Here is a 16383-nt window from a genome sequence, read left to right on the forward strand (position 1 = left end):
TGTTGTTTTTTTGCAATTTTTTTCAGCCGTTGAAGCTAATGCAAAAGACGCAGGCAAAAAAGCTCCAAAAGAGAGCCGCAGGTATTTTCTGCCTCCTATTAATTTCAATTGGAGGTCAGAGGTGGAAACCAATTGAAGACCATCAGCCCCCCACTCACAGTAAAATCACCATCAGCGCGGCACTCACAGTAAAATGACCATCAGGCCCCCACTCGCAGTAAAATGATAATTAACCCCCCACTTACAGTAAAATGACCATCAGCCCCCAACTCACAGTATAATGACCATTAGCCCGCCACTATCACTAAAATGACCATCAGCCCCCTTGTAGGTAGTGCCACACAGCCCCGTTGCAGGTAGTGCCACACAGCCCCCTTGTAGATAGCACCCCCTTTCCTATAGATAGCGCCACTGTAGCTCCCTGAAGCTATGGCCGGGGATTCCGCTCCTGGACAGAGTGCTTGATGTCTCTGTCCATATATGGACAGTGACATCAGGAGCAACACCTGAAGTGGAATCCCCGTTCACAGCGTTGCCGATGCGCTGTGACCGGGGATTCCACTCCAGGAGAAGCACCTGATGTCTCTGTCCATTTATAGACAGTGACATCAGGGGCTTCTCCCGGAGTGGGATCCCCGGACACAGCGTCTTAGATTCCACTCCAAAAGAAGCCCCTGACGTCTCTGTCCATTTATGGACAGTGACGTCAAGGGCTTCTGGAGTGGGTTTCCCGGTCACAGCGTCGGCAACATGGACAGAGACATCAAGCGCTCCTTCGGCAATATGAACAGAGACCTCAAACACAGCGTCGGCAATATGGACAGAGACATAAAGCGCTGCGTCCAGGAACGGAATCCCTGGGCCACACAGGGATTCCGCTCCTTCATGGAGCTACAGTGGTGTTAGTAGGAGGCAGAGCAGGGAGATACCTCCCTGCTCTGCTATAGTATTCAATAGTATTTGCGTCCTAGGGACACAGATACTATTGAATGTGGCGTCGCTACCGCTGTAGCATCCACAGCGGCTGCTAGCCATGATGGGGGCCCGTCCCGACGGGCGGCACGAGTGCCCTCATGCCCGGTGTCGCCGCAGGGCAGGGGAAGGGAGCCAGTGCAGGCACAGGTCGTACACCCCTAAGACCGGCCCTGCCAGAGACCGAATTCTTGTGCAGACTCTACTCATGAGCTGCGGCTAGCCCCGCCCACCGGCCGCTGATTGACAGGTTTCTCCCCATACTGTGCATAGGGTGAAAGCTGTCAATCAGAGGCGGGAGGCCAGGGCTAGACGCAGCAAATTAATATTTTTAGGTTTTTAATTTTCATTGGAAAGCCGTAACTTTTTTATTTTTCTGTCGCTATAACTTTATTTGGGCTTGTTTTTTGCAGGAGTAGTTTTTTAATTTAACTATATAATGTACTGGGAAACTAAACGGTTTTTACACCGTTCGCCGTGCAGTAAAAGCAACAGGTTTACTTTGTTCTGCGGGTCATGGCGACATCAAATTAATATATTTTTTTATGTTTTACCACTTTTACAAAGAAAAAACTATTTGATTATATTTGTTTTTCCGTGTGTTGCCATATTCTGAGACCCATTTTTCCGTTAATGGAACAGTTTGAGGGCTTGTTTTTTGCGGAGCGAACTTTAGCTTTTATTGGTACTATTTTGGGGTGCATATGACCTTATGATCACTTTCTATTAAATTTTTTGCGGGAGATGACAAAAAACGGCAATTCTCTGATTCTTATATATATTTTTTATGCCATTCACTGTTTGGGTTAAATAACATTATATGAGAAAAGTTCGTACTTTTACGGACGCGGCGATACTAATTAATTTTTTTAAATTTTTTTTACATTACTTTAGGGGAAAAATGAAAAAAGTTTTTTTTAAAAACTTCATATTTGTGCGTATGGTCATTTTTACTGTGTCCTATTAAGCCCTGGCAGAGCAGAATGGTGGCAGACCTGGGGGGCCGTGATTGGGCTCCCAGGACAACCATCAGCATCCTGCAATCTCGCCATGATGGGCAAATGGGAGGACGGCGGGGGACCCTCTCTTTCTAACAGCATAGATGCTGTGGCCGCTATTGACCTTGGCATCTGAGTGGTTAAACGTCCAGGGTCGGAGTCATCTCCAATCCTTACTGTAACATACAGCTGACAACCGCTGTGTATGGAGCAGGCTCTGCTCGTGAGCCTGATTAATACTCCCCCTTGGTACAGTTACATCACATGTTGCCAAGGGGTTAAAATAGACATGGAGGGAAGGTGTACAGCAGACTTTCTCAGGACAACCCTTTATTTAAATGCAGCCACCTTGGCAATAAGCTGATCGCTGCATGTCCGCTGTTACCCGATGATCAGCTGTTATGTGGGATTCTGCAGGCACCCACGCATTCCCAGGCTGAAATGTAGTGTTACACAGCGCCTATTCATTCTATAATGTAATATATGGTGGCGCTGAGTCCGCAGACCATTCTAGCCATACACTGTAAGGGTATGTTCACACAATTAACAAAATACGTCTGAAAATACGGAGCTGTTTTTTGAGCAACTCGCGCTTTTCGCAGCGTTTTTCACTGCGTTTTTTACAGGCCATTTTTGGAGCTGTTTTCAATAGAGTCTATCAGAAAACGGCTCCAAAACGTCCCAAGAAGTGTCCTGCACTTCTTTTGACGAGCCGTCATTTTACGCGCCGTATTTTGACAGCGACGTGTAAAATGACAGTTCGTCTGCACAGAACATCGTAAGATCAATTGCAGGCAATGGGCAGATGTTTGCCAACGTATTGGAGCCGACTTTTCAGGCGTAATTCGAGGTGTAAAACGCCTCCATTACGTCTGAAAAGAGGTCGTGTGAACATACCCTCACAAAGCATGAGATCAGGGTTGACCTGACGGGATAACCTCTTTATGATATGGTTTTAGGGAGAAAGAAGATGTGGCAAATGTTTTATGCATAAGTCCCACAATCAAGTTCTCGGACTACTCCCTGCCACTGATGAAGGACAGAGCGCTCATCCAGCCACGCATGCCCAGTGTACAAGAAAACAAATACAAATACTCAAACCCCCGCCTTTTCTCTTCTACATTGTTGTTTTCCACCAGGAAGAGACATCCATACCACGTGTTTCACCCGCGGGATGACAAACCCTGCTCTACAGACTTCCAGCTATGTGGTATACTTTCCTGCGTGGATGAGAGTCCGAGTTGGTCTACTCTTTTTAGGAGAGGCCCCAAGACAATCTGTTATAAACCCAGTATGCGACCCCTGCTTATTCTCCCAATGTTAGTAGTCCCCTGCTTTAATTTTTATAAATTACCTGCCTGAAGCCAACACTAGGGGTATTTTTCCTATATGTTATACTCCTGGATAACTCTTTAATGACTAGAAGTTGGCTATTTGTGCCGTTATTTGCACCCAGCATGGCTCAATTGTTTGCGCCCAGTTATTTGTAACCTGTATGGCCTATGGAGGAGTTGCCTATTGTGGATGTGGCCAAGTATGCGACCACAACATAAAGTATTTGTTGTGGCTCACTACACTGTTCACACTCACCCCATAGAAACCGCAATTTGACAATGGACAAACTATATAGTGAATGGTCATCCATGGAGCCGCCAGGAAAACAGCTGAGCGGAGCCGACAACAGAAGACTATCAACAGTTGTTTGACCCCTTCCAGTTGGACATTGGTGGCATCGTAGCAATATGCCACCAATATCTGTTGTGAGACAACTCATTTAACCATTTCCTATTTGAGAATTACGTTGTTTTTTTTTAGATTTTTCTATTGTATTGACATGTGAAGTTTATGGCTTTGTTTTTTTTTGTCAGAGGAAATAATTTTTTTCTAAGTTTAAAAAAACAAAAAATAACCACAATAAGAGACTGCTACAAAAAAAACCTTATGTGAAAACAGCCTTATGTACTCCCAGTGATTTCACTATATAAACATGGACACATTTTCCGAAACACACAAAACACACCACGTTTTGCAAAACAGTCGTTTATTGTATCCGTGCCACACAAACTAGTGAAAAAAACTACCCTTTTCACAACAATTTTGTTTTAAATAAAACAACTTCAAGTACAATTGGTACAAAAAATGTCTGATCTCCTTGCCTCTGACAGGCCACCATACCACACAGTAGATAAAACACAGTGGTTACAAATGTCTTTGTTGTATTTTTTTTCTTCTTTTAATATCTTCATTTCGTGGCGAGGCGAATGACGGGAAATGCATCTATGAAAAAATACTGTGTGTAGGAAATTTGTCACACATTTAATTTCACATGGATACAAATGAGTATACTTTTTTTCAGGCCTACTTGGCTTCAAATGATATAACAAAACAAAAAATAAAATAAAACAAACATAATAATAATAATAGAAAAAAAACATGAAAGAAACCCATATAAAAAAAACAACATAAAACAACAAAAATAACAAACCACAATATATCCCCTACACCCTGTTTTGAAGGCAGGCACTACCGATATTAGGGAGACTCCACAGTGTTGGTAGAGGATACTGTACAAGTTATAGGTTAATATTTACCTAACTAAAATAAAATGCTACAATCCTTCTAAAACAAACATCATATGCGATGCCTGCAAACGATATGTACACATCATACAGATTTAAACAATACTTAATATAAACAATAGTGAACAGTATATACATAGTTCTCCGTTTGTCTTTACCATCTTGAAATACAATTTAACTATATGAGTGATGCAGCAACTTATATTTCTATAAATGTACTTGTAACTTTACAGTAAAGTCCCGTTTCAGTGCCGTTTCAGCACATCTGTGTAAACAGTTTTACTTGGCTTTTTTTTTTGCTTTTTTTCTTGTTTTTTTTTTTCATTTTACTTATTTTTATATTTTATTTCTTGACATTCTTGTATTTTCAAGATTTAAAGCAATATTCTTTAAGTCTTCCTTTTCACAGAAAACGAAGATTCGGTCTGCTGTTTAATCATAAATAATTCATAAAATTAAATACATTCACTAACAGTAAGCTACAAAATAATAAAAAAATAACAAAATAATAATATTAAACAATAAAAAATAGATATTTATTGAAAAGGAATGGGTAACCATTTCCTCAGTATAGCTCTGGTGGATGAAGAATCAGTGCGTTTTGATACATTTTATTAGCTATTGCACTATGATACCCTTTTTATTTTATTTTATGTTTAGGTTTTGACTTTAGTGTACGATACTGCACTACAAGACAGTAGTAGTTGATAAAACGCACACGCAAACACAATAAAACAAATAAAAAATAAAAAAGGGTTGTGGTCATCGTAGGATTGATGTTAGAAAATATGACTCGTACTGATGACGCCTCAGTCTTACATGGTCTCGATTTCTCGGGGTGTAGCTATCATTCACATTGCTGGTCTTGCTGTTATCAGGATAAAGTATCATCTAATGGTTTCAACTCATGTTGAAAATCTCCGTCCATCTTTTTTCAAAATGTATCCTCATTTTGTGTCCAGCTCTACCGATTTCAGAGTCGTCTTCATTGTATGTTTCACAGTTGTTAAAGACAAGTCTGATGTCAAGAGCAAAACTCTCAAAATTTGGGTATCTGTTGGAATATACAATATACTGTATCATCATTACAATTAAAAAATTTGTCTCTAAATAGGATTTCCAGTTTTAAAGGCTATGCACACTTTTTTAAACTATTTATTTTTTATTTTTTAAATAAAGCGGTATATCAGTGTTTTTGGTCCAACTTTGTAATTAGTTTTTATTAAAAACTATTTTAACTTTTTCAGTTACAGCTGTTTTGTATCCTGGTTACACAGCAGCTGTATTTTGCAATGAGACCTGAATCCGTCAGATCAGCAGGACTGACGGGTTCAGTAACAGCAGGAGAAACGCAGGATCGAGCTGTTATCGATTACATCTAAGTTCGTAACTTACATGTGATCGATAACAGGTTGCTGTGGGCAACTACTCCACCTTTCCTTTGCATCTCTTTTAATAAATCTCCCCCAGTGTATTTAATGTTTTCTTTAAAGTTGTTATATATATATATATATATACATATATATATAATTATTTATTTTTTGTCTGCTTAGACAGTATAGTGTTGATATCCAGCTGTACAATAGAGCTGCAATCTAAATAAATCCCCTGCCCTCTAATGAGATGATGCTGCTGACTATGTCCCAATATACACAGCAAAGTTTGCAACAGGAAATGCTAGCTCATTGTGAGTTCTCCATTGGCTAGTGTGAAAACTGGAATATTTCAAGATTTTCTTTTATAGGTTTACTTGTAAAAAGTAATAAAAATAAAAGATAACAATAAATGAGAATTAGAATAAAAATGTAAATCAAATTTATATAGTTGGGCTGCTGATAGCCGGACCACACTTACTGGCCATTGCTCAGCTTTTCACGGATGGTTGCAAAGTCCATAGGTTTCTTGATGACTTTTTTGTAACCAGGAACAAGTTTCAAGTTAACAGGAAGCAAAAAAGGCCAGGCGTCCTCATGAGACTCCATCTCAGACAAGATTACACTAAAAAAAATAATAACACCATTATAAAATGACACTAGTGTGTTATGTATGTAAAAAAAAAACAACAATTTTTAGGGAACTAAACCACTGGTACTAAGCCACTTTGACCTGTTGGTGTTGAGGTGACCTCTAGTTATACATTAATCAACTTTGGTCACCATCATAAAGCTTCAATTTATCGTGTCTCGTACCTAACCTGTAACGTATAACAGTTCCAGATAGTTCCTAAAAGTTAGTTATCCTGTTTAACTCAATAATAATCTTGATGCAGAAAGTTCCTAAACTCGGGAGAGACATTTATTATGTGACTTCCATTTTCCCATGATATGCCATAAATGTCACTTGCTAGAATACACCCTTAATTTTATGGAAATGTGAAGGAAAACTCTATCACAGAGCTCCGACCCTTATAAAGATATGAAATTATTCAGCGTAGCATTTTGGACAGGGATAGGGGATACATGTGTTTTATGGGACAACCCCGTTATAAGCTTTCATTCTTTCTGCCACCACTAGGGGTAGCTCACTGCTTATGAATTTATTATTGAGTGCAATAAAAAGTTGGAAAAACACCTTTGCAGTGAGCTCCCCCTAGTGGCAGCAGCAGGAAGCCATAATTCTATCATGTTACACTATGGATGTGTGAAAGGGACCAGGCGATTGGGTGCTCTTTATAAAAAAAAACAGAGCCCCAACCTTTATAAGAATTCTGGATTTATTTATTACCGGTAATTAAATTATAGGTAAACTTGCCTGTTTCTTGCCGGAGACCACCACTAACCTCTCTTCAAGTCAGTGGGAGAAGACCGATAACATTTCTTACCTACAAATAGTCAGATCCTTAGACTCATCCTTGGCTGAGGTTTTAGATTTCTTTGATGGTGGTGAACCTTCCTGTTTTGCAGGACTAACGTTCATTTCATCCGCTTTTCTTTTTTTGGAGTCCTTGCTACCTTTTTTGCTTGAACCTCCAGTTGTGTCCTCATCTTCGGCATCCCCTGACGCTTTCTTTCCTTTCTTCAATTCAGAAGCCTTCTTCACTTTTAGATTGGCCTTCTTCATTTTTAAAGTATGTCCACTTGCCTATGATAAAATGCAAATTACACACAGTCCACTGAAAGGATAAGCCAATGTGCTATGTAATGGATACTAAGCCCACGTGGCAAGTTACTGTATAGAATGATAGGTAAAGAAACTGTATTGTATTCTGGGATTTACTAATGGCAGCGAAAGCCCTTCTTAAAATGTAACTTTTATTAAATTATAAATACAATGTATTGTATTCTGTAATCATAACATCATTATGGCTGAAATGACTCGTACCTTAGCGATACAGGCAGGGCAGAACCAATCGCCTTCTGGAATAGCAGTGATTTTGGGCCGATGGCAGTAGGTATGACATCCTTTATCACAACCATCACACAAAAGCAGCAATTCTTCGTTGTCTCCTTTGCGGCATATTTGGCAGTACTGCAACACACGTACAACACATGAGGATACAAGCGATGGGACATGTACATATTTATATCTGCAGATCTGACAGCTAGTAGCACATTCATATCTACAGTATGGGCCATTTACTCCGTCCAATAATCAACAGCTCATGAATTCATCAGACTATTCCTTAGTTATAGATTTAGCAAAAACGAGTTTATCATGTCGTTTATCTGAATGTCATTTTTGTTTTTTAATTGTAAACGCTGGCAGGAACATACTTGTTCTACATTATACAGGGAAATCAAACGAAATATTAATTAAGAAATATATTGCAAAGAGGATTCATTTTAAATGGTCTGAGTACAGATATAAGGTTTATTAAAGATAGAGATCTACTTTGAAGTGAACCTACAGCCCAGACTCGCGGTATGAATTATGCAAGAGTCATTGTAAAATCGTAGGATTACTGCGATTTCAGTGTCAGATTTTCTTAAATGGTCGCAAAGTCGCTCACTACTACTTTTTCTCCCATAGGAAAACATTGAATGGATTTCAGGTTTTAAAGGGGCTTTCTAGTTTAAAAAAAATATATTTTTATATATACCCTCTAAGTGAATTCTGAGTTAATAAAGGGGGAGGGGGGCGGTCCTCAGTTCAGGATCCTCATCTCTTGGTCAGAGTGGAGAGCAGTCACATAGAGCGTATCTCGTTCTGGAGGGCCTGTCCTGTATTATGCAGACAACACATTGATTTTAATGGGCACTATGTGGGGTTGTCCAGTCATAAGAAATTGATGGCTTATCCTCAGGATAGGTCATTAATATCTGATTGGTGGGTGGTCCGACTCTTGGCAAAAGGCGATCAGCCGTGAAGTGAATTGGAGAAAGCTATAATACTGTGAACCGCCGCTACAATTGTGTTGGCAATTCACAGTATGAGCAGTGAACGGAATAAAGGGGAAACAGCGCTCGCATGAGTACCGCGGCCCCTTCAAAACAGCTGATCGGCGCGGGTTCTCGGAGTCGGACCCCACCTATCAGATATCGGTTAGATCTGATAGGCCCCCAAGCAGGGGGCCTATCCGTCAGATATTGATGGTGGCGCTGCCATGAACTTGAACACTTACTGCCAGGTTTCTCCACAGATTACAGCTGATGACTGGTAGTCCTAGCAGGGAGACGCTTTATGATCAGCCTATTGTCATGGGACCGTTCTAACAAATAAGGATTGTCCAAAGCGGAGAAAACCCCTTTAAAGCACACATCCGATTATAGAGAGCTTCTGAAACGTCTCACAGCCTAATCATTTGCACATAGCAGCTTTAGCTTTTAATGGCTTCTTCCTGCTATACATAGTAGAATTGAAGACTATAATTCTAATCTATGATTGTCTTCAACTCTCCATTTTCACCAATTTTAAACCTATACTTAACCCTTTCATGACCAAGGGTCATTGATGTTCCTGTGTCCAGGTCAAATTTTCCATTTTTGATATGCACTTCTTTATACTATAAGATCTTTGGAACCGCTTTGAATATCACAACTATTTTACTTTGTTGTTTTTACAAGACATATGAGACTTTCATTTTCAAGATTAGTTTAATTAATTCAGTGTTTTTAATTTTTATTATGAGCAGACAAATCACTAAATATTTTTACTAAAACACACTTTTTGGAAATTTTTCATGTCTATCTATCCATATATATATTTACACACTGTAGAGCTCTGTGACAATTAGTCCTCTTCTCTCTACGTCACCCTGCATCGCTATGAGGGGAGAGTGAAGAGGGCTATAAGGCTATAGACACACGACCGTGAAAAAAATGGCAGTCAACAACGAATGAACTGTCAGTTTTTCATGGCTGTTTTCAATGTGTCTCAAAATTTGAATCCATTTCCCGGCCGTCTGACCGTTTTTAACCGGCATTTGACATCCATTTTTTATGGACGTTAAAAAAATGGATGAATTTTATTTGTTAGAGTTTTTTTGTCCCCACCCCCTGAAAACACCACAGTGCCCATGTAGATAGTGACGCAATACCACTGTAGATAGTGCCCAATTGCCCGCATAGATAGTGCGAGTGCCCACATAGATAGTGCCCACTGTAAATAGTGACACAGTGCCCACATAGTGCCACAGTTCTCCCGGTAGATAATGCCCACATAGTGCCACACACAGTGCCCATGTAGATAGCGCCACAGTGTCCCCTGTAGATAGTGCCAATATAATGCCACAGTACCCATGTAAATAGCGCCACGCCCCCTGTAGATAGCAACATCCCCGCTGCAGATAGCACCCCCCCCCCCGTAAATGGCACCCCCTTCCTGTAAATAGCACCACTGTAGCTCTTCCTGTAGGAACGGAGTCCCTTTGGCTGAAGATTCCGCTCCCACAGGAAGCCCCTGATGTCTCTGTCCACATATGGGCAGTGAAGTCAGGGGTTAACTCTGCATTCCGCTCCAGGAGTAGCCCCTGACGTCACTGTCCATATATGGATAGTGACACCAGGGGCTTCTCCAGTAGCGGAGTCCCTGGCCAAAATGTCGGCTGGGGATTCCGCTCCTAGAGAGAGCCACTAACGTCATTGTCCAAATGGACAGTGACGTCAGGGGCTCTCTCTAGAAGCGGAGTACCTGGCCAGTCAGATCTGACAACGGGGATTCCGCTCCTAGAGTCAGTTCAGGTGGCGCTATCTACAGTGGGGGATGCGATGCTACAGCGGGAATGGAGAGACGGCGGGGACTCCCTCTAGGAGGGGTATCCTCAGCCAGAGCGCTGGCCGGGGATTCCGATGCTAGAGGGAGCTTAGGTGGTGCTATCTACAGAGGGTTTTGTGCTGCCTACAGGGGGTTGTGGGTGGCACTATCTACAGTGGGGGGTGAATTCCGGGGCTCTCAAAGCCCCGGCCTACATGAGAGTGCAGCGCTGCTCACACTGAAGCAGCACTGCACTCATTAAACCCGTACCAGGCTGTCAACATTTATACACGTGGTAACTGCACGGGGCATCGGCAGTTAGAACGTATATGGCAGTCGTAAAGGGGTTAAAAAGGACCTGACAGCTTTCTCCATTTTAGTAAATATTAGCATTCCAGATGAAATAAAAAATCTGGAGCATCTCTTTTTAGAGCTCTGATTTAAGCTGTTCCTCTGTTATTTCTCCTGGAAATGTATAAATAAATTGACAACTGGGTGTTACCATTCCTCTTGTTAATAGGGCGAGTCCCTACACAGTCTGACACTATCCAAACAGTGCCTACAGCATCAGACTGTGAATTTCTTCATTGATAAGCAGCAACAATAGTCAGTTTGACAACCCAACTTACAACTTTCATGATAGATTTCTCCCAAGCAATAGATTTCTGCAGCTGCTGTATGCAGAGTGATAGTTGTGCAGCACTGCGGGCCTCACAAAGCGCTGTCCTCCAGATCTTCAGACCTGGGGCAATATCATCTTCAGTCCTGCAGAACAGATAATCGAAAAAAAACACATGAGAATAATGGATTTTCCTCAGAACGGAAAATAAATAAAAATCACGTTGAAAGCCAAGCGGTGACAAAACGTAGATAAAAGCCAAGATATACAACATTAAAGCAAATTAATCAAATATAGAGCACAGGTTGCCTAAGCCAAGATACTTAGTGATAATAATATACAAGTAAGGTAGAGGCTAAGCATTGACTTCGCAGGATTTTTGACATACAGAACAAAAGTTATAGTACAAAAGCACCATGCGGGATTACGTGATTGTAAAAAGACACAAGAAAAGCTACAGAAAACAACAGGCAGGAAATAACAAGCTCCACCGAGCAAAGAAACACAGTGATTGGTTATATATATATATATTAATTTTAATGACCTACCCGTCACCATCACCACTAATAGATGGTGCAGGAGCAGGGACAGTAACTGTGCCCACATTATCCAGTTTGATCTGAATGGTGGTACTTAAGGGGCTCTTCAGATACCTTCTCTCAATGTTCCTCTCCAAGTCAGTCAGCCTGGTTACAGCTATATCTAGTGGGTTGTCACTCTTCCGTTCTATAGCATATGAATTGCATTCTTCATCTCCTGTGTGGTCTCCATCATGTTCCTTATGCCATTTGGCATCAGGTTTATGTTGGTGATAAACCAAGTCTTCCCTTTCTGAATCGAGCTCCGGGCACATCCAGCCCTAAGCAGCGAGAGAAACGTTAGAAGAAATACTACAATTTACTTTTCCGCTATATTTTCAGCTACCAGCAATCCTGGGGGGGGGGGGGGGGAGAAGTTATAAATCACAAATCAGAAAAGATGAATGAAGGAAATATCAGACTAAGGGGTGTGGACCGAATATGATATTTGGTCCACATTGTCCCCCATTTGGTTGAGTTCATTCCACGGAAAATCATTTTACCAGTAAATTCTGGTTGTATATTGTCCATGGCCGATTAGGACAACCAACAAGGAGGCTTTAATTCGTCTTCGTTCACTTTTGCAGCACAACTTTTTTTTTATTGCTCCAATGCATCTTTATTTGGAAAGTTGCTTCACTTTTTTAATTTAAGAGGCATAAAGCCATAAAAAAAAAAATGGTGTTACAAAACATACCCTTTGGATTTAAAGAGAAATATAGGCTAAAGAACACATTAATACTGACACACCCATAGAACATGTTTCAGAATATAAAGGACCATAAGGGTTCATTCACTGGAACGGGATAATAGGCCGTGTGACGTTTTTAATGGCCATGAAACGGCTGCATTAAAATCAATGCACTTTTATGGGGCTATTTACACGGCCATTTTTTTTTAGCAGACCCTGTGAACAGCCCGTGAAAAATAGGACATGTTTTCACGGATCCCTAGATAGACTCATGTCTATGATGGCTCTGTGAACTCGGGTCGTGCACGGGTACAAATCGGCCATGAAAAACTGCAGTTTTTTGTGGCCAATTTGACACCCATTCTTGGGAATAAGCCCTGAGGATGATTTAGCAGCCCTGAGGATGATTTATACTCACTGAACACCAGAAACATTATAAGGCCTCCAAGGAGGTAGAGCACTTGTTTAATTACTCTCACGATGACAACCCTTGTCCATATGCCCTATGTAAGAATGGATCCCACTCTGGCAGACTTGGACCGACCATGGTAGGGCATTCATTTGACTGACTGGCATGTAATGCTACATTTCCCCTGCAGCAGCTGGGGCCAATGATCGGGCAAAAGAGCATTCCAATAAACACTCGTTCCCGATCTTTGCCCTGTGTAAACAAGGCAACGAACCGCCGATGAACGAGCAAACATTTGTTCATTGGCTGATCTGCTTGTTTCTGTGGCCAAAAAAATTGGTTGCTAGTCTCTAAGTAAACAGGGAAATGTGCTGCCGACATCGTGGAAATGTAAATGTATAAGGGCAAACGATTATAGTAACAATCCCTCGCCCCCATACATAACCAATCATTGCTCCTTGTGAAAGAAGCAAATGAGCGCTCGTTTTCACAGTCCGTGTAAAGGACCCTTAGTGTCTTTATGAAACACCCCCTTTAAGAGTATCTTAAAGATTTCTGTGAATCATAGTGAACGTTACAAGATCGCTTTAACGGCAAGAGCATTTTCCCTTAAAATGAAAACAGAACACCAATAGTGAAAAGAAGTTCATTTACCCTTCTTTTTTTTAAGTCAGGTTTCTCCGTAATAAAATCTGTATGGGTGCTGTATAGTTTGTGTTGGGCTACGGTATCTTGGGCCGACCAGAGGAAATGATTCACCCTTCATCTATACAGAACATGTATTTCTACTTTTAATTGCATCAAAACATTTGTTGTTATCATTGTACATACAAAATATATCATTAATAAGGTTTAATAGGCTTTTTGCGAATAATCCCATAAGAAATAGACCCTGGAGGCAAGTGATTAGCTCCAAATTGGGTTGTCTTCTGATTGACATTTGGGGCCAATTATTGTGTCAGATACTGGGCCTCCTTGAGGATCATCTGCTACTCTTATAATTAAGCCCCATACCAGTGGTCCCCAACCTGTGACTTTGCAGCTTTTGCTAAACTACAACTCCCAGCATGCCTGACAGCCTTTGTTTGGATAACCACAGGTTGGAGACCGCTGCTTTATATCATACTACAGTTTAAAGCAAAACCTAAAATAAAAAATAAAAAAGCAGTCCAGTCTTTTTGACAAGGAGAAACTCTTGCCTTCACTTGCAGACTAGCGGAAGCCACTCTCCTCTCCAGATCTTCCACCTGCTGAAGAATTGCGATATCCACCTCCATCTCCTGATCCTCCATACACCAGTTCTCCACCACATCTCTTGTCACTTCACCGTGTTCTAGTCCTTTTGTATCTATGACAGCTATATGACGAACAACAGAAATAGAACTAATTGAAGGTCATCATGATCATTTGCGACATATACAGGATCATTTGAACATTTTTATTTTTTCATATTCACTTGTACAGATTGGTTAACCTCTTATCATATTACTGGAATCATGGGACATCCATTGATTTTAATGTAATCTGACTGTCCTCTACTGTACAATCCATAGCAAATGACGTGGCCCAACTGGGACATCATTTTCTATTTTTTTTTATAAGGCTTTATTTGTATTTTTGAATGGAACACAATAAAGAAAACAGTGACAACAATTTCGCTCCAGGAGGAGCCCCTGACGTCACTGTCCATATATGGAAAGAGAGGTCAGGGGCTCCCTCTAGGAGCGGAATACCCAGCCAGAGCGTCGGCAACGCTCTGGCTGGGGTTTCCGCTCCAGGAGGAACCTCTGACGTCACTGTCCATATCTGGACAGGGATGACAGTGGCTTCCTCTAGGAGCGGAATACCCGGCCAGAGCTTCGGCATCATTCTGATTCCTTTCCTGGAGGAGCCCCTGACGTCACTGTCCATATAGGATTAATGACGTTAGGGGCTTCTCCAGGAGCGGAATCCCAGGCCAGAGCGTCGGCAATGCTCCGGTTGGGATTCCGCTCCAGGTGGAGCCCCTGATTCCTCGTGCCCCCCCACCTTCCCTCCTCGTTGCGCCCAGGGCACATACCCTGCCTGCCTCCCCCTAGCTACACCACTACTTTATGTCTTAGTCTTGTTGTTGTGAATTAAAAGGATTCAACTCCATAAGAGACCACAATCTAAAGGGGTAGTCCACTTTAAACAATCCCATATAGTTAGAAGGTTCCCGCAATGATAAGCTGATCACATGATTTCCTACTGCTGAGATTGTAGAGGAATCCAGCTGGAAGTGTTAAATTCCCCTGCAGTGCCACCACAGGTGAAATAAAGCATTACACAGTTCCTATTAAAATAAATGGCAGGTCCAGGTAATGTACAAACATGTTGGGTCCTCCACAGTGAGAGACGCTCTTTGTATCTGCTGTCTGCTCTGTCTGGTAGATGAGGGTCTTGAACGGGGAATTCCACTCTATTAACTTAAAATGTTTAAATTCCCTAGTAGGCTATTTTAAAATGGGTCTTCTAGACCAGACAACCTCTTAAAGCAATAATACTGTGTGTCTACAAACATCACTTACAATCTTTATTTTTCAGGCAGGCTTGGATGATGTAGTCTAAGTGCTTCTGAATTTGTTTCTGTAAAGACTTCTCTCGTATCCCTCGGAGGTTTAATACTTTCAGTAAAGATTTCAGATCTTCTGGATCTCTGATTCTCCACCATCCAAATTGCATTTCTAAAAAAAAAGTAGAGACTATAGGGTTAAATGGATTCCATATTTTTCAATATGAAAATTATTCTTTTATATTTACTGTCTTAGAGGGATAAAAAAAAATATGAAAAATAACGTGTGTCATATAAGTTACATAACCAAATGCAGTACATGCTAATTTATGTATAAAACCCCCCACAAAACACTGAATGTACCTTGTGGAATTGGTCGAGGGCTAGGAAAATCTACTTGTTTGGGTGATTCCACAGCAGGAGATGGGGTGCACACTGACTTGTCATTTTGTGGTACAGGAGATTCACTCTTGCTGGTTTGAGCATTTGGGGTGATAAAAGTGTGCCCGTTTCCTTCAGACATTCCAAGTCCTAGACTCGCCATTGTAGAAGAAAAAGGAAGATTTCCGGGCACAACTGGTGACGGCCATCCGCAAAACTGAAGTCCCATCAGAGGTAAACCATGCTTCATCTAGATGTAAAAAAGTGGAAAAGAGAGGTGAGTATTTATTTTCTTAATCTAAACAAAAAAATTAAACATGAAAAAAAAAAAAAGACAGGAAAATAAAAGATCACACATTACATGAACGGTCTGTGGCACATTCTTCAGATGCAGTCCCTACTAGTCCCCATTCTGTCTGTCAGAGATCGAGCTACTAGACCTGTCAATCTACGGTGAGGACTGGACTTCTGATAATGTCAAAGCATTAAAG

The 16383-nt window shown here is 41.1% G+C and overlaps 1 protein-coding gene across 19 annotated transcripts in view; it reads right to left on the reverse strand.

The window, feature by feature from the left end:
• Positions 1 to 4012: 4012 nt before the first annotated feature.
• Positions 4013 to 16383, reverse strand: part of BAZ2B (bromodomain adjacent to zinc finger domain 2B) — a 241997-nt gene continuing 229626 nt past the window's right edge. For 14 of the 19 annotated variants that reach the window (XM_075829327.1, XM_075829326.1, XM_075829332.1 and 11 more), the window contains 9 exons: positions 15875 to 16142; positions 15528 to 15683; positions 14178 to 14335; positions 11849 to 12159; positions 11311 to 11446; positions 7871 to 8017; positions 7371 to 7630; positions 6404 to 6547; positions 4013 to 5603 (listed from right to left, as the gene is read on the reverse strand). In XM_075829327.1, the coding sequence (XP_075685442.1) occupies positions 5450 to 5603; positions 6404 to 6547; positions 7371 to 7630; positions 7871 to 8017; positions 11311 to 11446; positions 11849 to 12159; positions 14178 to 14335; positions 15528 to 15683; positions 15875 to 16142 (1734 nt within the window). In that variant the 3' untranslated portion in view covers positions 4013 to 5449. The remainder of the gene's footprint in view (positions 5604 to 6403; positions 6548 to 7370; positions 7631 to 7870; positions 8018 to 11310; positions 11447 to 11848; positions 12160 to 14177; positions 14336 to 15527; positions 15684 to 15874; positions 16143 to 16383) is intronic. The other 5 variants (XM_075829337.1, XM_075829336.1, XM_075829333.1 and 2 more) reach the window with 1 other exon arrangement.

Source organism: Rhinoderma darwinii, chromosome 6 (assembly GCF_050947455.1).
Source record: "Rhinoderma darwinii isolate aRhiDar2 chromosome 6, aRhiDar2.hap1, whole genome shotgun sequence".
Taxonomy (NCBI): domain Eukaryota; kingdom Metazoa; phylum Chordata; class Amphibia; order Anura; family Rhinodermatidae; genus Rhinoderma; species Rhinoderma darwinii.